At 45.7% G+C, this 25585-nt stretch overlaps 1 protein-coding gene across 6 annotated transcripts in view; it reads right to left on the bottom strand.

Annotated features, from left to right (window-relative positions):
* Positions 1–25585, bottom strand: part of PALM2AKAP2 (PALM2 and AKAP2 fusion) — a 502216-nt gene that overhangs the window by 206724 nt on the left and 269907 nt on the right. For 4 of the 6 annotated variants that reach the window (XM_036854498.1, XM_036854497.1, XM_036854502.1 and 1 more), the window contains 3 exons: positions 8427–8541; positions 7236–7257; positions 1462–1563 (listed from right to left, as the gene is read on the bottom strand). In XM_036854498.1, coding sequence (XP_036710393.1) covers positions 1462–1563; positions 7236–7257; positions 8427–8541 — 239 coding nt within the window. The remainder of the gene's footprint in view (positions 1–1461; positions 1564–7235; positions 7258–8426; positions 8542–25585) is intronic. The other 2 variants (XM_036854499.1, XM_036854504.1) reach the window with 1 other exon arrangement.

Genomic DNA, 25585 nt, shown 5'->3' with positions numbered 1-25585 from the left:
CTACCCCCCCTCCATGAGCCGATCCATTAGTTGGGTCATATTGCATGTCCCGTGAGGTGCAGAAACATGTGGAAAGGGGCTGCAAAGCTGTTTACGCACAGCTATTGGGAACTACCAACACTCTAATAACAAGCAGGGAGGTATGTGACTTTTGAAGAGTTATTATCCCCAGTTGATCTCAGACGTGCATTTTGGAGCATTTAAAAGAATCCACAGCTTAAGTCACTGCCAATGGTTCCTTTGTAGCATGACTATAGGCTGCAAGTTCTGGCTTATCCTTTAACTATCCAGGGATCCGTTGACCTGGCCTGGGTTTGACCAGACACAATTTACAGTCCTCCCCGCCCCCCCCCACCCCAACTCTAGAACCCTGTGAGTCTGTATGTAAAAGTAACATGATGCTAAGATGTTTACAGAGACACTCGGTAGATACTGAAATTTAGCCAGTGCGCATGACAATTATGTCAATGCTTACTTGCCCTTTTATTTTACTTTTATATTAAAATAAGGAGGGACTATTTGCTTCATAAAATATTCAGGTTGGCCTGTATAAAGGATTTCCTCTGACTTAACGGTCCATGATTATTCTGTCTTATAAAAGGTGTCCTTAGGTGACTTATTTTAAACATAAATTTACCTAGATTATGTAAAGCATAATCTGATGTTCAGATTCAAGTTCACCTACATTGTCACGAACTGTACAACCTTGGCAGTTCATTTTTCCATTCCACCCCGGCCCTCAGTGCAATTCTGTGAAGAGCAAAAAGATCGGTATAGAGATTTATTGTTCACGGCCATCCAGTTCTGATTTCTGAGGCACGTTCGCATTGAACAGAGAAAAGCAGAGCTCTCTATAGGCTTTATACTCACAAGTGTATTATTTTCTAAAATCCACAACTGTGAGAAACATTAGCAAGAAACATATATTCTTTAAATTGCTCCTTTTATTTCCCAAATATACCACAGTAGTTAAGAAATAACTCCAGAAATGGGAAGACTTGAGAATATATATGTTCACAACATACAAACAGCTCGATTCCCAAAGGATTCCAGCAACATACTCATACACTTTGAAAATACTTTCCCTCCAGCTTCCCGGCATAGCTCATTTGATCTTGTACTATTCCAATATGGAAAATAAAAATCCCTGGATGCAGAGTGCAAATGAACTTTAAGAATGAGGACAGCTATAAAGACCACAAACACAAGACAGACTCTTCTGAAGTGGAAGAAAATGGTTTCTGATTTTCTCAAAACTCCCTCCCCTTTGGTCCTCAGACACCCAGCAGGGCCCAGTGCCTGCCCGGTGTGGCCATTGTAAATTCTACATCTGAAGCTGTGCTGAGGACAGGGTCCCCCCTATGTAAGGATATCTGGGCATCACTCATTATTAAAGCTCAGAGAAACGCAAGCCCCATGGTCAGTCCTGGCATCAAAACCAAATAGCTCCCCAGGACTTACCAGCTGCTCTGCTGGTTCCGTCCTGCCCAGGTGACGGTTGTGCTGTTCGTGAACAGAGGATTGGCAGGTCGGGGAGCTGGGAGGAAATGTAATTTACTGCATCTGGTAGCAGAGAACAGGGAATACAATTAGGCACAGTGTTGGGAGGCCCAATGGGTTCACTGCCGAGACAGCAGCTTGTCTGCCCTACATAATGGACCACAGAGGCGGCCACTGCAACAGAGGATCAGGGTAAACAAAGACCAGCATTTGCCCAGTGACTGGTATTCAGTAGAGTAGCTGAGGTAGGAGAGATCCTGGCCAGAGAGCTCAAGCCCCAGGACAGCTCTACGTATTAAAAGATCCACCAGAAAGCTCTAGATTCTAAGAGTACAATGAGTTCAGGGGGCAAAAAAAAAAAAAAGAGAGATGGACTAGTGAGAGCCATTATAAATTTGGTGGAATTGGCCAAATGTGGGACCTCAAACTAGAAACGTGCCTTAAGCAGAACTGGAAAGTAAATTTAGGGCTCTTTCCTTAAACTGGAAATATAGCTTTATGTGCCTGATTCATGCAGAAGACTAATTTTGTAGGCATTTTAAAAAAAATTCCAGAATTTATCCCACAATTTCAGTACTTCTGGCTGGTGTTTCAGCTAGAAAATCCTGAGATTCCAAATAACAGCACCCAGTGAACTCACCATGAGCTCAGTTGCAAGAAATGAGGCCATGCAACAGAGGGAGACCAGCTCTGCTTGGGAAAATACCTTGAAAGCCCATTTAGGGAGATGGAGGGCACAGAAGTCAACAGGCGTGCCGAAGTATTAGGGGAGAGGCGGAAACCCCTGATGTGAAACAAGGAGAAGCATCTGTATATCCCCCAGAGAGAAGTGGGAAAGCGAAGGAACATTCTAGAAAGCTGGGCTCTAGGTGATGTGATTCCTTCCTTGTGTCATGGCCACATCCCAAAATCCTGGAATGTCAATCACTCATCAATGATCACATTTACCTGCTTACCACATACTTCCACTGAAAGGCCCATAGTCACCTCACGCTCAACATGTCCAAAATGGAACTCTCATCTTTGCTCATCTGCTGCTTCTCCTGTACAACGTACCTCAGCTCATTGGCACCATAATTCACCCAGGATCCTGGGTGGCGTCCTTAACTCCCCCTCCCAGTGGCCAGTTAGTTCCTAGCCTCTACTCACTTCCCACATCCGTCCCGTCCTGTGTATCCCCATCGATACCGCCTTAGTTCTGGAAGGTTTTTGTCTTTTAAATCTCATGCAGGAGAGGACCACGAACAGACACCAGATTAGGATTAGTTCAGTTATATGCCGACTAGACCACTGCTGACTCACGTGTGTCTGAATAACCCAGAATATACTGACATTGGACCATCATGTTCTTAGGGCAAAGAACACACTCTGTGGGAGTGGATGGGGTGGAGTTTCTCTAAGAGAATGGGTTTGTCTATATCAACCCTTTGGGGAGATGGAACAGGAAGTCAGGAGTCAGCAGGCAGGCAGGCCCTGGGTTGGAGTGAGGCTCTGGTTACTGTCTCTCCCTGGGGCCTCATGTGTGCTGGAGTTGGGCCCTGGGTCGGGCAGACATGGTTGAAGGTCCTTCACTGCAAGGAAGGAAGATGGGCCTTTGAGATGATGGTGGGCTGGGAGATGGCCATGAAGCAGCCTGTAGGGACCCTCTGAAAGGGGCCTGGATTGGAGCCAGAGCCTCTGAGTGTGGCCACATGTCCAAAGTTGCCCATTATTCTCCATGTTGAGCTGCCCTGCCAGTATTCCTCAAGTTAGGCTGCAGCCTCTGCTCTCACTCTGGGGAGCTGTGGGAAGGGTCTGGGCCCCAAGGTAGCACAAGGCAGCACCAGAGAGAGCAGCAGCTGGGGGTAAGTGGGGCTTGAGGGGGTAGAGGGAGATTGCTAACAGTGGCCCATGGGAAGGGGGGAGCAGCAATGTGGGGTTAGAGAGACAGTTTAGGGGACAAGAGATGACCAGAGCAGATGTGCAGAACTTCTGAGCTTCCCTGAGGATTTCCAGAAATCCGTGGAATGGCAACCACAGTAAATCTGACTTCCTGCATTCAAATGAGATGGAGACTCAAGCCATTAAGACCAGGTAAGACTCTGTGGACTGGTCACACGTGTCTGGTACATTCTATGCTACATATAGAATTTCCAGGACATCTCTGCATGCTGAAAGTTTTAGCAGCTAGAAATAAAAGCCACTCACAGGTGGGGAATTCTGCATGTGATTCCTATTGCTTACGTTTCAGGCTCCCCCAGAGGCTGCTCCCTGCCAGATGTGAGTGGGTGATGGAGTTACCTTTGCCCAGTGGTCACTGGCTACGGGCTTGAGGACAGCAGCTCTTGTGGGGCTGGGGAGCCATGGCTTCTGCTAAGAGATAAGGGGGTGGCGAGGAGTGGGGCACGAGGAAAAGGACAGGGCAGCCCCTCAATATATCATTAAGTAGTAAACCCTAAGGTTCTGCAGCGCGGAGGGTGTCTGATAGACCAACACAAGGAATAGGAAACAGGGCCTCCAAAGCTTCCACAGGGAGATTTCTCCATGTGGCCTCAGTCAGTAAACTACCCTCTTCCTGCCAAAGTCAGGGTGGTCTATCATGCTTCTTCCCACCAGCCGAGAAGGCAGAGAACAGTCACTTACAGAGCAGAGATGTAACATGAGTGCTTCTCATCAGTTCTGGCACTGCTAAAATCTTTATGAAGAACATAAATAGCCAAAGCTAGAGAAACAAAATTGATGAAAACCCTCCTGAAATCGTGACTTCTGGGCAACTGAAGACACACTGAGCTGTCCCAACAATTGGTATGAAGGTGTTTTTTTGTTTTTTGGGTTTTTTTTTACCACACCCTGTGGCATGCGGGATCTTAGTTCCCCAAGCAGGGACCGAATCCGTGCCCCCTGCAAAGGAACTGCAGAGTCTTAATCACTGGACTGCCAGGGAAGTCCCTGGTATGAGGGTTTTGATGTGGGAAAGGTCCCAGGCCACCCCAGACTGGGATGGGATGGAAACCTACAAAGGTCAGTCTCAAAACAGCAAGGATGAGATGGGCCCAGTACAGACATTTTCCTTTGCCAGTTCTGGCCAAGGGTTTCACACCAGCTCCTCGGTGGGTAAAGAACAGAGGTAGCTCTAGGTACATACCACATGCAATTTATACTTACACAAAACACTGTGCCTATTTAGGGCAGTAAAAACAACCCACCCAATCGATGAGGACTCTGCCATATAGCAAGTGTGTATGTGGGGTGGGGAGGAAGTGAGGGGGGATCAGAATGTATGTTGCCAAGAAATTCGACTCCAGACTGGAATACATTGCTCTTGATTGCCAAGGCTACCATGTAGTCAAAAACCATTGATGATCCAGCAGCCCAGTACCTTTATTTTCTCTGAAAAGCACAGGGAGACATGCACAGGGTACCTGAAGAGCAGTCGTTACACATGCACACGCTAGCAGCTGACTCCTTGGCAACTCATTAAACTGGAGACGCTTCTGCTGATTATCTGCAGCATCTTGTACAGTTACATAATTTCAGTTGGGCCTGGATTCTGTAATCATCGTGTTTCAGAAGTTGGGTATTTGTCCTAAGCATCATTATTCTACAATCATTTTTTTGGTTAGGTCTTAGTAACAACAATTGGTTGACTCTAAGAGGGTCTTGGCACTTTGAAATCAAAGAAAGAGAAAAGAATCAGACATCCCAAAGTCCCTGAACTGGATGTGCTTCATGATGAGTTTTTACCCTCAGACCACAGAGTAGCCTATAAACACTGACTGCGTTCTTGGAAGGACGTGCTCCCTCCTTCAAACTTTTCTTTGCCAGTAGATGTGGTATAATGGAAAGGTCTCCCCAGACTTAGTTATAACCAGACATGGTAGGAATCATCATCCAGGGTGACAAGGCCATGGAAACTTTTCCCTGGCCACCTCTTGGGATCCCTGAGAATTTTGCATCCTTTTAAAAGCCTCAGCTCACCCATCCTGTCAAAAAGTGATGAAGGATGGAATCATGAGGGTGATTTTTCTCTGTAGGTTCCCTTCTCAGTCACAATCGTGTTTCTTACCATCTTTATGAACTACTTAGGTAAACAGACGAAAATAGTGGGAAGTACATAGCACAGGAGGAAATGAGAGAAGTTCAGGGTGCAAACAAAAAAGAGCAGTGAGAGTTTATAACATGGCTTCATGGATGCTTGTTAACAAGTCATAGACTACATGGGTCTCCATGGCCCACACAGCTTTCCCTGGGACATGAAATGCAGGCTCCATCCTTTCCCTAATTAGAGAGAGAAGTCTAGGAAAGGCCCTGGTTTGAGAGAAAAAGAAGTGAAAGCATAAAAAGTTGGTGTGCACGCTTCCGATATGTGGGTATCTGTGGGTCAGTGTCTGACGCTGTGTTACTGATGATCACGTACACGGCCTCTGGGCAGCCCTAGCACGAGGGAAGCCCGCTATCCTTCCCATGCTGCCACCCTCAACTCCCCAAAATAGGCAAGGCCACCTCTTCAGTCCATGCTCCACCCCCAAAGCACAGAACAAATGTCCTGATTTGGCCACACCCTAGAAAAGGTTCTAGAACTATCGAAAGTCCTCCTCCTGGAGTCCCTGCTTGCTCGACCCTGACTTGCCTCTGAGCATATGCGCTGGACACATGAATTTAATTTAATACCTTCCCAAAGATCACCCAAGGAGCCAAAATCCAGATCCCCTGCCTTTTACTTGCTGGAGGGGGGTGGGGAGAACCCAGACAAACCAGTTCTTTGTTTGTTTTCTTTTTTGCTGAAGTTAGAATTATCGTTATTGCAAGGATCTTTGCTAATCCAGAAAAATGCATTATCCATCTCTGCATTTTAAATCTTTAACATATATTTCCAAAAGACACTGGGAAAACACTGATGCCAACACTTATTCTGGCTCCTGGTCATCTTCCTAGTTTAGAGGTGACCTTATAGAATCAGGTGAGCAGATGGTAGGCTGATCTTCCGACAAGTCCCGGCATTTTAAGAACAGGTCTAAGCTGAGGGCCAGAGTGAAAGAGGGAATTCAAGTGGTTTTCATGAGTTTGTAGCTGACGTCAGAGGAGCAAGGTGAAGGCTGAGAAGCACACAATCCAAGTTCATCACATGGCCCCAGTGAAGGAGAGCGGAGGAGAGGGGAGGGGAGAGCAGAGGAAGGCCCCTCCTGCCAGGCTGGGGTCAGGAAGCCGGGGCCCTGCTCCCACCCTTCACGTGCTCCTGGCCAACCATGCCCCCACAGGGAGGGAGGTTCTGCCCAGCCCTGTTTCCCTGGAAGGCTGGAGAAACTGCAGTTTCTGATTCAAAGTAAAACCAGAGGCCTTAGGAAGGTTCCTAAACATCAGATGATGGGCTCCTGCCGTATACTGTAACCTGGAGACCTATCACCAGCACCAGTGGCTTCATCCTACCAGGGAACTGGTCCTAGAGGCTGGCACTCTTGGCTGAGCATATTTCAAGAGAGATCAAAGCAGTGACCTTGGGACCAAATGGAAGGAGAAGAGCCAGGCCAATTGTGTAAGCCTAGAAAGAGTTGGTCAAGAAGCAGTCCTTGAAGAGGAGAGGCAGAGGAGACTGGGGGCGTGGCCCTCCTGAGCACCCGCAAACAGCACTCCCCTTCTTTCTGATGCCCTTAAAAACCAACACATCGCGTCTCCTGGTGAGCCTGTGTTAATGAAACCCACTAAGCTGATGGATGAAAATATTCAGGTACAGATGGGGAGAGAGCACTTACACTTACCTCCATCCGTACTGGAGAAGCTCTGTGGAAACAAAAGCAGGGCAGAGCGTCACTACACACGTGGGGAGATGACCCCTCACTCATTTAACCCATCTTTCTCCCCCAGAACTTGACTGTGGTGGGCAAACCCCATGCTTTCTTCCCTTCTGGGAAATTTGTTTGGGATCCTGAAATTTAAGGGAAAGGTTTACCCTTCCCACCTTATACTGAATTTCTCCTACAAGAGATATATTTCAATTATTCAGCAAATACCCTTGGTTGTGTTGGAGAAGTGGTATCAGAAAATCCCATCTTAAAATGAATGTGATTAGACTGCTTTCCTATCAACTGTTGGGTACCTGAGGAAACACGTGTTATAAAATGCAGGGAGGGTCCTGAGTTATTCAGAGCCTGCTGGCTTTATGGATTCTCCCTTTGCTACACAGCACCATCTGTTTTCACAGACAGGCATACCTCATTTTATTGGGCCTCAATATTGCATTTTTTACAAATTGAAGGTTTTTGACAACCCCCAGTTAAGCAGATCTGTCAGCACCATTGTTCCAACAGCATTATTTTTAATTAAGGCATGCACATTTTTTTTTACACATAATGCTATTGCATACTTAATAGACTATAGTATAGTATAAACATAATTTTTATATGCACTGGGAAACCAAAAAATTCATGACACTCACTTTATTGCAATATTTGATTAATTTCAGTGGTCTGGAACCAAACCTGCAATACCTCCAAGGCATGCCTGTACGGTAAAATTTCATGTTTCACTGACGCTTTGTTTTTGGAGTTCATGCCCATTTGATATGGTTTTGTCTTTGGCCTTTTTATAAAGGAAAGACTTAAAGCCACAGGAAGTCTGTTTAATCTGCTTCATAAGAATTGGTTTTAGAATTCTAGAGTCTAATGGGAGATGACTTTTCAGGCATGAGGCACAGAAAGGGTTTGGACCGTAGGGAGATGGGGTTAATTTCATGACTCTTGTCTGTGCTTCTGGTGGGCCAGGTGGACCCACCCCTGAAGACAGGCCCCCCTCAGCTTCAGAGATGGCACTGGTCCTCAAGCATCTGCCCCTCAGAGTGTGGCTTAGTCTTCTCATCAGTGCCAACTGGCCTTTTCTCCAATTGGCACCATTCTGCTAGTGCTTACTTCCTCAGGGATATAACTGAGAGAAATCACATTTGTTTCCTTCACCTTCTGAAAGTCCTTGAAGGATTTTTCTGTCTCCTTTAGTTTCTCTAGGATGATTTGCTCTTTGGCAGATATCTGGGACTCTTCACTTTCCAGTGCTTGTATTTCCTGTTCCAGCCTGGAAAACACACAAACAGAGGACAGGTTACTCTACTTTCCTGCCACCCCTGGACCAGAGAGCAGCTTCTTCCTGCTGGGTGACTTCCTGGCGGTCTGCATTTTACGTGATGCTGTGGTACCCGGCCAAGGCTTTACCTCACAGAGCATCCTGTGTTTCCAGCTTTGCCACTGAGCAGACACTGATCAAAGGAAACCAACCCAGAGGTGCTGCCACCAGGTCACTGCCGCCACTTTGCAGTTTGCTTTGGGGCCTCCCCTTCTCTTCACGTGTACATTCTTAACTCGGAGGTAGATGGTTTTACACAGCATAGGACACACTCTCTGCCGGAGAGCAGCTTCATATTCTCCTATCTCAGAACAGCTGCTCTTCTGTCAGCTTGGCCAGGGGTGAAGAGCCAGTCTTGCTCAAAGGGAATATGTTGCCGAGAAATGGCTGATGGCCAGTACGCTTGGGAACCTGCTGTCACCTTCCTCAGTGGCCTAACCTCTACTACCAAGAAGACAGGAGATGGAAGGGACTGATACGACTGCCCCCGCTCTTCTGAAACCTTCCTCAGTTTTTACAACCCACTTATCTATTTCCTGGGAAGGAAATTTCAGCACAGCCAGGAGACTCTGGGAATATTCCAGAACAGCAGCTACACTGATGATTTGGGGGAAGTCTTGGCAGCTCTATTCTTTCAGTGAAATGATAGTAATAACCATTTAACTTTTCTTGAGCACTAAACCTGTGCCAAGAGCTGAGCTAAGAATTCATGTAGATTATTGTATTTAACCTTCCCAATGACCCTATGACCCCATGAGTCGGGAATTCTCATTTTACAGATGAGATCATGAAGGCTTGGCCTGGTTAAGGAACTAGTTTACTGGTGCACAGCCTTGAGGCTAGGGTTCAAGCCAGGAAGTGTAACTCTAGACCCTGCTCCTAACCGTTGTGCTAAACTCTAGCCACATGGGGCTCTACAGTACTTCACATATGCCCTGCCTTGTTACACACTGAGTGTGCTGGTATACTAGGGTGGTGCTGGAATGCACCAATGCCTTTGGGGGTTATGAAGGGACGGATGGTCCCCTGCCTACAGGACTCCAGATTATTATGCTTCCAAATCGTTTGGTCTGAATTTATTCGTTCATTCATTCAATTCTGCTTTTGGTCTCCTTCCCTCTGTCGGGCTGGAAGCTTTTCTGCAGAGTCTATGCCTGCCTCCCCCTCCTCCTCTTCCACCTTCTAATCTGCTGTTGGGAACTGGCTAGTGCGATCTTCTGAGGGGTAAGGAACACCAAGATATAGGCATGGAATTTTTGCACTGTATCCCTCAGAGGCCTTTTCTGTTTCCTTACTAGGCATCAGAAAAATGACCTCTGGATGGATAAGACTTTGCAGCAATTACTTTGGGTTATGAAGACAAACACTATGTGTAATGGTATCCCCTCCAAATGAACACAGCTTCAGGTATACTGATCATTTCCTTCACAGTAAAAGTGGTAGTCCTTATGATGACAGTATCTAGCCTCCTAATACCTATATAGCCTCCACTCTTACCAATAAGTCTACTTCATTTTATGCTTTAGACAGAGCTACTCCTTATTTGTCCATTTGTGCCCCATGATTTTCCCTCCTTTAAGAAACCCATTTCTAAACCCTAACCATTTTTGAAGTCTTCACGCAGATATCATCCACCCCATGAGGCTTTCACAGATTCACCACCAGGAAATAATAAGACCAGAGGTCTTATCAAGTCTACTATATGTTAGTGCAATGGTTCTCAACCAAGGTGCTTTTGTCCCCCAGGGCATATTTGGCAATGTCTGGAGATATTGCGGCTATCCATCACTCAAGGAGAGTAGAGGTGGTGCTACTGGCATCTAGTGGGCAGCAATTGATAAACATCCTACAAAGCACAGGACACCCCCCACGATAAGGAATGATTTGCCCCCCCAAAATCAACATTGCCAAGGTTTAATAGTTCTAAACCCTGTGTTAGAGTATACACACATTGTTAATTTCCCATACTAGAGTATAAATTCATCATGGTGAGGGTACAAATGCTCAATACAAGTATGTTGAATGAATGAAAAAAGCTGAACCAAGTTGCAAAAAAGTCATAGCTCAGCCAAGATGAGATCTTCAGGATTTCTGAGACCCAGGTAATTCTTCAGCAAGCTTTGACTTGAGAGGCTGTGTGTGGGCTGAAATGCAAACAGAATCTAGAGGAGAGGGGCCAAGCAACACCAATATATAAACAAAGAGATATCAACCTTTGCTGTTCCAAATGTTCAGCAAACCTTTTACACACATCTGTGTAAATTACTTTGGGAGGAATCAAGGAAAGGAATATGAGCATGGAATAGGGACAACTCAAATGATCTATAAATGGAACTAATTCACTGGGTAGAGGAGCTCTGGGCTAGAGGTTTCCTGGAGAGATTGGATGATAGCACTGGCCAGGTGAATCTGAGCAGATTTCATCTGAATCTCAAAAAACCGAGTACCTCAGCAGACATCTAGGATGTGGGTAGATTCCATTATTCTAAAACAAATTCCCTCCCTTCCCCCTTTACCTCCATGGGAAGAGTATATACGTCCCCGACCCACTGATGTTGGGTCACATGATTTGCTTTGGCCTCATGGCAGGACGTACTTCCCTGCCCCTTTGAGTGCAGACATGTGACCTGATTTAGCCAATGGGATGTTAGCAGACACGACACAAACAGAGGTTTGGAATGTGTTTGCCCCATTGGGCTTGTCCTCTTGTGCCTCTGCTGGCACCAAGAGAACAGCTTCTCTGGGCAGCTGCTGTGCCTTCAGCCTGCACCCAGGAAAGAACACATGGGGAGTGGACAGGAGCCCAGCCCAGAGTCAGAAGCCGTGCCCAGTCAGACCTGCACCTTCAATTAGAGCCACTCAGCTAAGCCCAGCCTAGATCAGCAAACACCCAGCCTACTCCTCACAGAAGTGTGATCAAGTACAAATGATTTTTGTTTTAAACCACTGAGTTTGAGAGTAGTTTGTCATAGAGCACTATTGTGACAACAGCTAACTGACGCAGTTCAAACATGTACCATAATGTTCACTGCAGCACTATTTACAATAGCCAGGACATGGAAGCAACCTAAGTGCCCATCGACAGATGAATGGATAAAGAAGATGTGACACATATATACAGTGGAATATTAGCCATAAAAAGAAATGAAATTGAGTTATTTGTAGTGAGGTGGATGGACCCAGAATCTGTCATACAGAGTGAAGTAAGTCAGAAAGAGAAAAACAAATACCATATGCTAACACATACATATGGAATCTAAAAAAAAAAAAGGTTCTGAAGAACCTAGGGGCAGGACAGGAATAAAGACACAGATGTAGAAAATGGACTTGAGGACACGGGGAGGGCGAAGGGTAAGCTGGGACGAAGTGAGAGAGTGGCATTAACATATATACACTACCTGAGAGAGTGGCATTAACATATATACACTACCGAATGTAAAACAGACAGCTAGTAGGAAGCAGCCGAATAGCACAGGGAGATCAGCTCGGTGCTTTGTGACCACCTAGAGGGGTGGGAGACACAAGACGGAGGGGATATGGGGATATATGTATACGTATAGCTGATTCACTTTGCTATACAGCAGAAACTAACACAACACTGTAAAGCAATTATACTCCAATAAAGATGTTAATAAAATATACATATGTGTATGTTAGAGAGATATATATTATATATGTGTGTACTATATATATTATATCCTAATGATATATTTCCTATTAATATATATTATATCTATATAAATATATGTATATATGTATGTGTACGTATATCCCAATAATACCTGAAGCTAAAAGATTAGAAAGACTATAATCTACCCTGTCCCCATTTCCCCCAATCCCTAGAGAAATGAGGAGGGATACAGAGCACCCCTTCATGAGCGTTAAGTTCGAGAAAATAGGAAAATATCCGTGGTAGTTGTCTCTGGGTAATGAGCTATTGGGTGATTTTAATTTTCTTCTTTATAATTTTCAATATTTCCCCAATTAAAAAAAAAACCCTCATGTATTCCTTATCTAATCAGAATAAAAACAGTAAATCACTTTAAAAAAAACTGCCTCCTCTGGCCTAGCACTGAGAAGGCTGCCTTTCACAGGCTGTGGCACTGGAAAGGAGCCGGGGTCCCAGCTTCTCCTGGGTCGAGTGAGGGGTTAAAATGGGCACAATATCGATTTACATTCAATTCAACCAACACTGACAGAGCTTGTCTGGCTGGACTCAGAGTCAGGTACTACAAGGGATTCTGGAAAAAAGTTGGGTTAAAAATATCTGACTTAAAAAAAAAAAAGGCTGACTCTAAGTAACTCACTTCTTCCGATGAAGCAGGCTCAAGTGATTAAGAATTCTCTGTGACCTGATGCCAACTGGCTGGCCCAATTGTGTCCACTGCCCAGGCCCTATGGGTTTCAGGGCTCTTGGCTATATAGATCAAGTGCTAAAGATCTGGGTCGTGATACTGTGTAACTGAGAAGGAACGGAGAGAGAGAGAGGAAAAAAAAGCAACAAAACTAGACTTTCACGATAACACCACCTGAGTTTCATCCAAAGGGAATGAACTCAGGAAATCGACAGCTTATATAAGTCTGAGTGAGTCAGATCCAAGCAGCAGCTTTCTCTACACATGCACATGTGGGCACTGGACGGCCCAGACTGACATCTTTTCGTGGAAAACCTGAGTCCCAGGGCTGAGGAGCTTCCCAAGAAACCGAGTGTCATGGGGTTAATAAGAGTCATCCCAGTTGGGCTAGAAATGTCAATGTTTTGTAGTTTCATGACCGAAATCTAATGCAGTCTTCCCTGGAGGAGCCAAGGAGATAATGCCAAGCTAAAAATAAAGAATTGGCAGGAAGTGTAATTTACACTCAAGGTTAACCAAGGCTCTTTAGGCTGAGACAGGTGCACATAACAGCCTCTGACTGGCTTGCTCAGTTTCTCCTAAGCAAGAAGCAGACTGTAATAGACAGTAAAGAAAGGTGACACACTGCAGCTGTGCACGTTCAATTTACTGGAGATGAGGTTGCAATCCTGGCCAAATGGTCTCATAAAATCGACCTAACCCCGACAGACCATCGTAATGGGAAAATACAAAGGACCTATGGCGCTATAAAGTGCATCGATCATTCTCTCATTTCAAAGTCCATGTATATATCCATCCATCCAACTTAATGCAAGCACCTTCCTTCCATCAGGCACTGTGCTGAACATCAGGGACAGAGAGCTAAATCAGCCACGGTGTTTGCCCGGCCGAGCTCTTGGTAAAGTAATGAGAACAGCCAAGTAAACACATAAATTGCAAGAGAGCCCAGAAAGAGCTGGAGGAAAGAACAACGATTTGGAAAAGTGTCAGTTCCTCCGGGGACTCCAAGTTGCCTGCCCAAGATCTGTTCTCCCCTTCTCCCATGCTAACAGAATCCTTATTTTGTGGGGGATATGTGGCAATGTACCCAGCTGAAAATTTACACATCCAGCTTCCTTTGCATAGAAAGGTGGCCACAGGACAGTTCTGGCCAATGAGATGTATGTAAACATTGTTGGGCAGGACTTCTGGGAAAGCTGGCATACGCCCTCGGCCTTTCCCTTCTTCCTGCCTGGTACAGGGACCTGGTGCTAGAGAGATGTATTAGCTTCCAACTGCTGCTGTAACAAATGACCACAAACACAGTAGCTTACAACAATATCAACTTACTATATTACACTTCTGCGGGTCAGAAGTTTGACATGGGTGTCAACAGGCTATAATCAAGAGGTGGCTGAGTTGTGTTCCCTTCTGGAGGCTTTAGGGAGGAATCGTTTCCTTGCTTTTTCCAGCTCCCTGAGGCCACCCACAGTCCTTGCCTCATGGCCCCCTCCTCCATCGTCAAAGTCAGCAATGCTGTAGCTCTCTGACCATTCTTCCCCAGTCACATCTCCCTCTGACTCTCATCTTCTGCCTCCTCTCCACTTTTAGGGATCCTTATGATTAGATTGAGCCCACCCACATAATCCAGGGTAATCTCCCTATGTTAAAGTCAGCTGTTTGGAGACCTTAATTCCGTCTATAACTTTAATTCCCCTTTGCCATGTAACCTAACCTACTCACAGGTTCTGAAGGTTAGGACGGAGACATCTCTGGGAGGGGGGGGTCCATTACTCTGCCTACCACAAGGCATATTATGCTGTAGGTGGAGTAGTCATCTTGTGTCCAGAGGGGCAAGAGTCCGCTAAGGACGGCTGAGTGTGCGGAAAGAGAGAAGTTGCCTGGGTTCTAGTTAGCACCCTGGAGTGACTACACCAGCTCTGGACAGTTCGCTCCAGATTTCTTGCTGGGAGTTTAAGCCACTATTGTGATTACAGCTGAACGCACTTTCCAACAGATACAAAGTGGTGAGAAAAACTTGACTTGAGTAGGTGTTATGTTAGCCGGGCCTTGAAGGATGCCTTCATCGGGTGGAAAAGAGAAGAAAACGTGCCAGGCAGAGGAGATATCACAGACCAAGGCCCAGAATATACTACGTCCCTCCCTCACCCAGGAGCATGTGGCCTTGCATGGCCTTTTCAATCACCGCACACTCTGCCCTCCAACGGACACAGCCCAGCAAGATGCCTCAGAGAGGCCCCCAATATTCCTGTCCCTCGTCCCCACTGCTCACTTTGTGCTCTCATTCTGCTGGGCCTGGACTGGCCCAGAAATACCTGGCCTTCCAGGCCCTGCTGGGACCCTACCTTACCTCATCTGCAGTGGGAGAAAACAAGGCTCAAGCAAAGAGAGACGAGAACAAGAGAGGTTGAGTGAGAGGGACCCTGGCCCACTGATTCTCTAGCTCCTGCTTGCCATGATTCTCTGCAGCACCTCTGCCCTTCTTACTTACAGGAGCCAATCAATGTTCCCTTCGCATGGCATCTCTCAGTGGAATCCAAAAGAGCACAGACTAGTACAAACTGGGTTTCCAACAGTCTTACTGTTTGGAAAAGGCTTTGCCTATAAACTCAGGTATATTTCATTTTTTTCTTTCTCCATCAATGATGGTTAGAATAATTGTTATGATACTAACAATTCTAATATTGTTTTTGTTATGCATATACAGCTTATATGTAACAACAGTAATAATGAGGAGAATTTGAGCGCTTACTATGTGCTAGGCACTGTTCTAAGTGCTTTACATGCATTATGATACTTAATCTTCACAATATCCTATGAAATAGGAATTCTTTCACTCCCATTACACAGATGAAGGACTGAGATACAGAAAGCTACTAACTTGCCCAGGGTCACAAAGATAATGGGGCCAGGATTTGGACCCTGGTACTGGAGAACCAGGACCCTTTGCCACTGTTTTCGACTATCTCCCTGGGACCAATTTCTCCTTTTCCCTCACTTCCTCAAGAATGCATAGCACAGGGCTTCCCTGGTAGCGCAGTGGTTGAGAGTCTGCCTGCCAGTGCGGGGGACGTGGGTTCGAGCCCTGGTCTGGGAGGATCCCACATGCCATGGAGCGACTCGGCCCGTGAGCCACAATTACTGAGCCTGCGTGTCTGGAGCCTGTGCTCCGCAACAAGAGAGGCCGCGACAGTGAGAGGCCCGCGCACCGCGATGAAGAGTGGCCCCCGCTTGCCGCAACTAGAGAAAGCCCTCGAACAGAAACGAAGACCCAACACAGCCATACATACATACATACATAAAAAGAATGTAAGCAGACAAGAATAGCATTAAAAAAAAAAAAAAATTAAAAAAAAAAAAAAAGAATGCATAGCACAACACAATGGATTTTTCATGCTCACAGAAACACAGAAGGTCAGGCTGTAAGTGGAAGCCATTTAATCGCATTGATTTCCAGAAACACAAAGGCCCTGAACTGCTCTCCAACCAGCAGTTATCCTACCTCTGCTTGAAATCCTCTGCACACAGGGAATTCACCACCTCCCAAGGCAGCCCTTCCCTCTTGGAACAGTGCTCACCATCAGCACTGGTCAGTGAAAGTTAACCAGCTTTCACTCATGGTCTGAGTTCCATCCCTTGGAAGTGCAGAGGTCAAGTTTAGCAGACACCCTGACTTGTAGGCACTCCATTTGGGAAACGGGAAGACCCAAGGCAAATGGAACTTACTACTCAGTGGGGAGCATGGGTGGTACGAACTGGGGCCCAGAAGTGGGTGGGGGGCGGTGGGAAGAGTAGAAGAGGAAAGGGGAGACTGACCAAGAGGAAGTGGGGACTTCTGGGCTTCTTCACGGAGCCAACTCAGCACCAACGAAAAGCTGAGGCAAGGGGAGCGGTAAAGGAACTTCACAAGATCCTGGGGACCCTAAGTATGTTTCTGAACAAGCCCTGAGCAAGACCAGTCTATTCCTCACAACGGACCCATTACAGCTTTCCTCACTGTCGAGGGACATGGGCCCAGGTCACACACATAAACTGTGAACGGGTCAACCATTGCCGCTCAGGTGACATGCATTAGAGTCTTAGTAAATACTCCCAGAATGAAAAGGAGATGCTGACAGACCGGCCCAACGTGCTGAATTCAGGCCTGTTCTCTCCCCTAGAACTGCAATTTCATAGTTGAGCAGTCAGGCGGGGTGCCTGTCTGACCAACCTGCCAAAACAAGAACCTTAGGGAGAATGCTTGCTCCTCAGAAGATAGGAAAGCGGCCCGCCTCTTTATGCATCCAGCACAAGGCAAAATGTAAAAGAGGTTGTGAGTTGTTCACCAATTCCCATCCTCCCCTTCTTCCAGTGCGATGTAACCCCTAAAGTTAAGCTGGGCACAGGGCACACAGAATAATGTGCACACCCCCTAGCATCTTTTGTAACCATGGGTAGCATATTCTGGCCAAAGGGATGTAAGTCAAAGTGTTGTAGGGCAGCTTCTAGAACCTTGTTTAGCCCTTTCTTCTTTCAGCCCTTCCTTCATCCTTCTGCCTGAAACGCACAGATGTGCAGGTGAAGCTCTCACTGCCATCTTGGACTCTGAGAACAAAGATAGGAGAGGGCTAAGCTGGAAGAAGGCTGGGTCCCTGAGGGATTCCCAGCACACAGCCGCCAGACAGCTCTTGACTGCCTACCTGTGGATTGTTCCTGGAGGGAGAAATAAACATCTTGTTTAAGCCACTGTTACTGTGGGTCTCTGTTACTCGCATCCACCTTTAATCCTAAGTGATGCAAGACGTTTACCACGTATTGTTGACTTTTGAAGGAATGCTCCTTGAAGCACGCTGCGGATGTGGGGCCATAGGCAATCAGAGCCTAGAGCCTCATTAATGTCTCAGCGGCAAAAGAAGGGGGAAATGAGCAATCGTGAGGTATGCGATTCATTCCTGCTAATCAACCCTTATAAAATGGGGCTCAGCTGGGTCTGTGCTTCATCCCACCCCACCCCACATCCCTGCCCCATCCAAAGTCTCAGCAGGGAAGTTCCTACTCTTCGCACAGTAATAATCATCCATGTCTTAGCATTTCTGGTATGTTGGTACTGTGATGTTTGTGTCAGTCTGATGCTCACAGCTTTTGCCAGCTGAATCATACCAGGAAGAGAGCCAAGACTGGGCTGTCCATACACTTCAAAGACCTTCCCAGCTTTGCAGTACAGTGAGCTAATCACCCCTACACATAAGACTCAACAACGTGGAGCTCACCCATGACCCTGGAGTTCTGGTTGCAGAGTGGGAGCAGAAAACACACTATTCGTAGTCCAGAAGTGAGTCTGGTGGCAGACGCTAAGGTGGTGGGCATCATTAATTCTGCCTGCCCAGGGTCCCTGCTCTTTTCCTTTGGGGAAGAGCATCCAGCTCCTCCACTGGGAAACAATCTCTCTGGAGTGCCTTGTGGATTTGGTGAAGCTGTTGATCAGACAGTCTCATATCCCCGGCCAAGGAGTGGAAATATTAACTGGGTCAACTAGACTCTAGGTCAACTGGACTCTTGCCCAGAGATCTGCATCTTGGAAGGAGTAGCCCAAGAACAGAGAAAAATTGGGAGGGGGGTGGTCAATCATTCCTACAGCAGGATTCTGAAGGCTGCCCCATTAGTTCCTGCTGCCTGGATCCTCAATTCTGCCTGGGACCTGATTATCTAACCACTCCATTCTAACACTGTCTGTCTGTCTATCTATCTATCTATCTATCTATCTATCTATCTATCTATCTATCTATCTATCTATCTATCTATCATCTATCTATCTATCTTAATAGCTTTCTGTTTCCATATTCCAGGTAGGACACTGTTTCCTTTCACACACATAGATGCTAAAAAATTCATTTTCCATATTTCAGGAAAACAGTGCATTTGTTTCTATGGCACTCCCCAAATATTTTTCATTTGTGACTCAATTTGTAAGGAAACAAGTTTCCTTTTACTTAGATGAGTATATCTGGAATCACCATAGATCATTTGGTATTTTACTGTGAAAAAGGTTAATGGCCTTTATATAAACAGAGGATTTCCACTTCTCCTTGTGAAAGAACAGGACCTTCCTTGACTGTAAGGTGTCAGTGGAAACTCAAGCCCATTTCATTTTTTTCCCCCTACGTCATCACCGAGACAGAAATATGGCCGAGAAGAGAATGGTGCCTTTAAGAATTCCTGAAGTATAGCTCATATCCTTTCCCTTGTTGAAAAGTTGACGGTTCTCCATCATCTCCTTCCCGAATCGGATTGACCTTCTTAGGTGGAAGGTCACACCCTCCACCCTCTGCTCTCACGCCTTCCCAGCCTTACACCTTCCCCTGTGTCCCAGCCAGAACCAACAGCAGGCTTCTCTGTGGAAAAGCCTGGAATGACTCTCCTCTCCCAACTCTATCTACTGGATACGCCTAGTAATCAAAGCCCAAAGTGTTTCCGTAGTAATGTTTTCCTTCAATCCCCTCAACCTAACATGTTCACTCCTTCCAAATCCCCATAGCATCCTTAGACCTCTTAGGTACTTGGTACAGCCCACCTGGTAGTAGAGCATTAAAAATGTATTTATCTTCCCCAACCCTACCTGTATTACCCCTCTCCTGAGTACAGGCTTATTGAGAAATAGGACGATATTTTATATTTTTATTATCATATTCTATTATTTTATTTTATTACTGTAACTTATACTCTTTCCTGTATATACAGACGCTCAATAAATATTTGTTGAGTGAACGAAAAGCAAAGCAAAGCAAAGCAAGAACACACTTTTAAAGGATTCTATAGTGAAACTAACTTGGAAATGGTGCTATTCAATATAATTTAAAAATCTCGGCTTGGTTTTGCTACTTTCCCCACCCCCCCAAATGTATTAAAATTTCTATATTCATTGAAAAAAATCAATATTGGATTACTTTCTATTTTTATCTCAGTGAACAGCTGGGACATATTAGTACTTTTCATTACTGATGTTGGTGCAATCAAATTTAATCCCAAGTAAATATGAATGAAAATTTCTCTCTCCATCAGTTTTCCTAAGCCCCTGGAAACCAGCCTATTCTCTTCTTGTATATTTATCTTATCTGGAATCACATGGCTCATACTGTCAGAATCTGTGCAAGCTGATTTCTTCTATAGAAAATCATTTCCAAGCCCGCGCTGAGCATTGATTTCTCGGGTGTGATTCTTATTTGAGTCTGTTTCATCAGAAATAAAGAGTTTTGATTACATGAAAGTGAAATGATCTCCTTTCAAAGCAATACATTTCTCAGTAGCTTAAATCCTTTCTTCCCAAGAAATATCCCTTTCTGCAGGAAGAGAAAAAGTCTCATCCAGCCTTTCACCTCCAGCCTCTGACTCAGAGACTCTCCCGCTGAAGGCCAAGGCCTCCACCTGTGCACCTGACCTTGTGCCGATTCCTCTGGGATGGCACTTTATCCATGATCCCCTCTCCACCATAGTTTCAACTTCTCTCCAAGATGCCTCCTTCTGTTTAGTCCCTTTAGAATAAATTCGCTCACACCAAAAATAGGTGAACTTCTCTTGACCCTGCGTTCTGTTCCAATTACCGCTGAATCTCTCTTCCAGATTTCCCCAATAGCACTCGCCTCTTGCTGCCTCAACTTCCTCACACCCCAGTCACCCCTCGACTTAGTCCACTCTGCTTTGGCACCCACCATGCTGTTGTATCTGATCTTGTTAAAGTCCATGACATCCTAACTGCCACGTCTAATGGATACTCTTCAGTGTGAATCTATTGACTTCTTCCCTTTATAAAACGCTGTGGACCACTCCTTCTCCCCTTCAGAGGCCAGGATACCACATTCTCAACATGTGTGCCTCTTCTACTTCTTCGTTAAATGTTCACTTGGGTCTACATTTTATCCCTGACTAATCACGTCCACCCTCGTGCTTTAATTCCCACCTACACACTGACATATCTACCCAACCTATATCTTCAGCCTCTCTCCTAACTCCAGTCTCTACATACAATCGCGTTTTCAATGTCTCCACCTGGATGGTCCGTAAGTATCTCAAACCCAACATATGCAACACCAAACTCATCTTCTCCATAAAGCTGTTCCTCCTTCTGGCATTCTTTAGTTCAGCTGCTGGTACCACCACTAATCCATTCTATTTAAGATGGAGACCTGGATGTTATTTTTTTTGTTGTTTTTTGTTTGTTTGTTTGATTTATTGATTTTATTTTTTCTTAATTTTATTGAACTAGATTTACAATGTTAATTTCTGCCGTATAGCAAAGTGATTCAGTTATATATATATATTCTTTTTCATATTCTTTTCCATTATGGTTTATCATAGCATACCGAATATAGTTCTCTGTGCTATACAGCAGGACCTTATTGTTTATCCATCCTGTATATAACAGTTTGTGTCTGCTAACCTCCAACTCCAATCCATCCCTCCCTCCCCTTTGGCAACCACAAGTCTATTTTCTATGTCTGTGAGCCTCTGGATGTTACCTTGACCACTAACTTGCCCCTCTCTGGTAAACACCACACATGTATATTAGCTACTAAGTTCTGTCAATTTGCTCCCTGGGTAATTCTACTTATTAATCTGCTCAGGTACCATCTCCTTCTGGAAGTCTTCCCTGATACATTTCCCATGCTTTCTTGCTGCCATATCTTATAGACATATTTCCACCACCAATTTTATGCCATTATATTTTAAACACTTTTTTATGGATTTGGGGTTCTGTCCCCAACTCCCATTTGCAAACCTCTTCAGGATAATAACCATCTCTTCTTTATTTTTCTTTGCACATGGCTCCTGGCATCTTGCTAGCTTGTGTCTAACAAGGAACCTGGCTTAGTGAAAGTTCTCAAGAAATGCTGGTTGAGTAAATGAATGCATAAATTGTTTTTCAATTGAAAGTAGCCTCAAGACACACCCTTTGGCTCAACTCTTTCGGTCAAAAATGATTCTTAAAAAAATTAAAAATAATGGCAACTCTGGACTTGGTACAAGGAACTGATTAAAAAGAAACTTGTCTTATTTGCTTTCTCCTAAGATAATGTAGAAGGTAGCTGCTGTGTTTTCTAGACTTGTCACTCTTCCCAAATATCTCAAATATATAATTTTACCTGACTCGTGTGTGTGTGTGTGTGTGTGTGTGTGTGTGTGTGTGTGTGTACACGCACGTGTGGTGTAAGTGTAACATACTGTTCTTATTTACTCTGGGGCTCATCTAAATAAAACCACAGGCGGAGGACACATAGATGTGCAGAAATTGGGTGAGAATGATGGACTGTCTCTGCGTTTACTTCATTTCCCCCTGTGATTCTCTTTGAATTCACCCTTTCATGCAGGAAGCATATGGTCTTTCATATCTGATTGTGAAAATTGTTTATGTGGCGCATTCCTCTCTTCCAAATCCCTGTTTATTCATTGTTTATGCCTAAATCCAGCACTCTGTGATAGCTTTCCTGCTGAGTTAAGAGCTTCCTGTCAGCCTCTGTGTGTATGTGTGTGTGCATCCACAGGGCTTCAGCCACAGCTTTTATAAATGCCCACACTGCGGATGATCAACACATTTCTGCCTGCTGTCCTCTACTGGAGGTTACTCTGGGGAGACTGAGAGTGCTTTCAAGATACCTGAGTTAGTACATTAATGAGTCATTCATGGATAAAAATTAGTTAATGTCCAAGAGGAGTAGTGGTAAAAACAGCTAACATTGGGTGAGCATTTACCATGGGCCAGGCAATGTGCTGCATGGTGTGTAAACATTACTCAATTCTCTGCGATCTGCACGGTAACTACCACTATAATCCACACTTGACAGATGACAGGCCAGAGGTTGAGAGAGGATCAGTAACTTGTGATCTGCCACCAGTCAATGTTAAAGCTGGGATCCAAACCTAGGTCGGCTCGTTGCTGGAGCCTAGGATTTTTTTTTTTCTTTTCTTTTTTTTAATTGAAGTATAGTTGATTTACTATATTGTGTTAGTTTCAGGTGTATAGCAAAGCAATTCGGTTATATATATATATACACACACGTATATATATATATATATATTCTTTTTTTTCAGTTCTTTTCCATTATTGTTTTTGTTTTTTTTTTCTAAAGACTGAATTAGTCACATCTTGCTTTTTTTTTTTTAATTTATTTTTATTTATTTATTTTTGACTGTGTTGGGTCTTCGTTTCTGTGTGAGGGCTTTCTCTAGTTGCGGCAAGTGGGGACCACTCTTCATCGCGGTGCGCGGGCCTCTCACTATCGTGGCCTCTCTTGTTGCGGAGCACAGGCTCCAGACGCGCAGGCTCAGTAGTTGTGGCTCACGGGCCTAGTTGCTCCACGGCATGTGGGATCTTCCCAGACCAGGGCTCGAACCCGCGTCCCCTGCATTAGCAGGCAGATTCTCAACCAGTGCGCCACCAGGGAAGCCCTCCATTATTGTTTATTACAAGATACTGTGGAGCCTAGGCAATTAACTGCTGCCCTGTGCCACCTCCTTCCAAGAGCAAATGAACCGCTCCCACACCAAAGGTTTCCAGGGTTTCCTCTTTCTGCTGTAGAATTTTCTTTTCCAACATCTTGATCAGGGAGAGCTACCCTGGTTGAGGCTTGAGCTGATGGGGAGCCCCTCCCCCTCCTCCTACCCCATCCTTGCCTGGGGTGGACCTTTCCACAGAACAGAATGTGGTTTGGCAGTCAATGTGCTGTGAGAGTGGAAACAGCTGCTGGTGTGTTGCTATGCTCCCCAAAGTGTCTACGCCGCTTTGTACACAGCCAGTGCTCAATCAGTGTCTCCCACAGTACTGTGGTTCTGAAAGGGGGCATTGCTGCCTGCGGCCACTGACACCCTGGGCTTCCATGAGCTGCCCAACAGGGCACCCAAGGACAAATAGCGCCTCTGGCCTTTGAGCCCTGGAGAAGGAGAATGGTCTCCATCTGGAAGGCACAGGTGACGGCTCAACTGTGCCCAAAGAGGAGACTCTGACGGAGGCTGCCCTGGGATGCCGTGGCAGGAGCTGGGGGCTCTGCAAAATCCAAATGGATCTTCCCAAAGGAGTCTTTCTCTCAGGCTTTGTTTTTTTTCTAACTGTGTTTTCCATGCTTGACATTACCAGGTGACAGCTCCTCCTCCGCGGAGAAACTTGTCGTCCCACGGGGATAATTCCAAAGTTATTCTAAGAGTTCCTGCTCAGAACAAATCAAGCCAATCAGGAAGCTCCTCCACTTGGGCTGTGCCTGGCTGATTGTTTCCCACTTGGACACTTCCTGCCATTGTTCCCTGGCCTGTTCTCAGAGGCGCAGCTACAGAACCCTGCCCCTTCCTCTCTGGAGCCCAGGGCCGCACTGGTGGCTTTGGGTCGAGGTATATACGAGGCTCAGAGATCAGGTACTTGGCTGGAGGAAAATGCCTAAAAGGAAAACAGGAGCAGTTCCTGGCCCGAGTGGTTAAAGCAGACACCACAGTGTTTGGGTCTCTCTGGCTTACCAAGAGATGTTGAAATATGCTGGGTCTTTCATTAGTTGTTTATCAAGCATGTGTTGAGCTAGTACAGTGATAGTTACCCAATGTCTACTTTTAAGAAGTTCATCATCTCATGGGGAAGACAGGTGTATAAACATTTACAAAATAGTGCTCTGTAGAGCTCTAACGGGAAGTGCCCAATGCCACGGGAATGCCAAGAAGGGAGCCTGACTAACTGTGCTTAGGGAGTGGGCAGGGCAGGATATCAGGAGTTTGGGACATTTCAGTAGGATCTCGAAGGATGAGAAAAAATGATCAAGGCAGAGAGGTGTTCAGAGGGCATTAGGGGCCAAGGCGACAGCGTGGACACAGACGCTCTGGGGCAGAAATGCACAAGGAGGTTCAAGCATCTCTGTAGGACTGGCCTCTTCCGAGTGTGCTCATGATGGGAAGAGAGTGATGGGGAGGGGAGGGTCCAGGACGTGATGGATCTTGAATGCCACACTCAGGAGTTTAGATTTGGTCCTGAAGGCAAAAGGAAACCATTTAAGTTTCTTGTCTGTCTGTCTGTCTGTTTTAAGGGCGTGATCAGATCAGCCACGTTCCAGAAAGACCACACTGGCAGCTATGTGGAGAATGGGGGTGGATGTAGGGGAGAGAAGCAGAAGGAAAGCATAAAGATCAATTAAGATTTGCCCAGGCAAGAGATGAGGAGGCCGTGCTTGACAGGGACTATTATGGGAAGCAAAAAAGGCTTCCACTGACTGACATCGATGCTATAATGACACTGAGGATATCCTAAGTCAACCTTTTTGCATGAACGTGGCGTCACAGGCTGGGCTGAAGAAACTGAGTGACATTTAATTGTGAAACTATGAGCAAAAGTAGCTGAGGGAGCCCAGGGGCTAGAGTCTGCGAGGGGTTAGATAGACCCTCGGCTTTCCATTCTTGCCCACCTCTCTTTTGGTCACTTCCCTGCAACTGCCTGACTGTCGGAGGTACCAGAGGGCCCCTCTTCTCGGGGCAAGGGAGGCAACACAGCTGCAGCCATCTGTGCCCCCTTTGATGGTCTATGGTAGAGAGTTGGCCAAGACATGAGTTTGAACCTCATGTCATGAGGCCCTAATTGAAAATGTTCCAAGGACTGAAATGGTCTCGAGTTCTAAAGGAAAACCAGCCCTTGGCCTGAT

This window comes from Balaenoptera musculus, chromosome 6 (genome assembly GCF_009873245.2).
Source record: "Balaenoptera musculus isolate JJ_BM4_2016_0621 chromosome 6, mBalMus1.pri.v3, whole genome shotgun sequence".
Classification (NCBI taxonomy): domain Eukaryota; kingdom Metazoa; phylum Chordata; class Mammalia; order Artiodactyla; family Balaenopteridae; genus Balaenoptera; species Balaenoptera musculus.
Note: the sequence above shows the minus strand (reverse complement) of the source record. Positions and strands in the feature narration are given on the sequence as shown.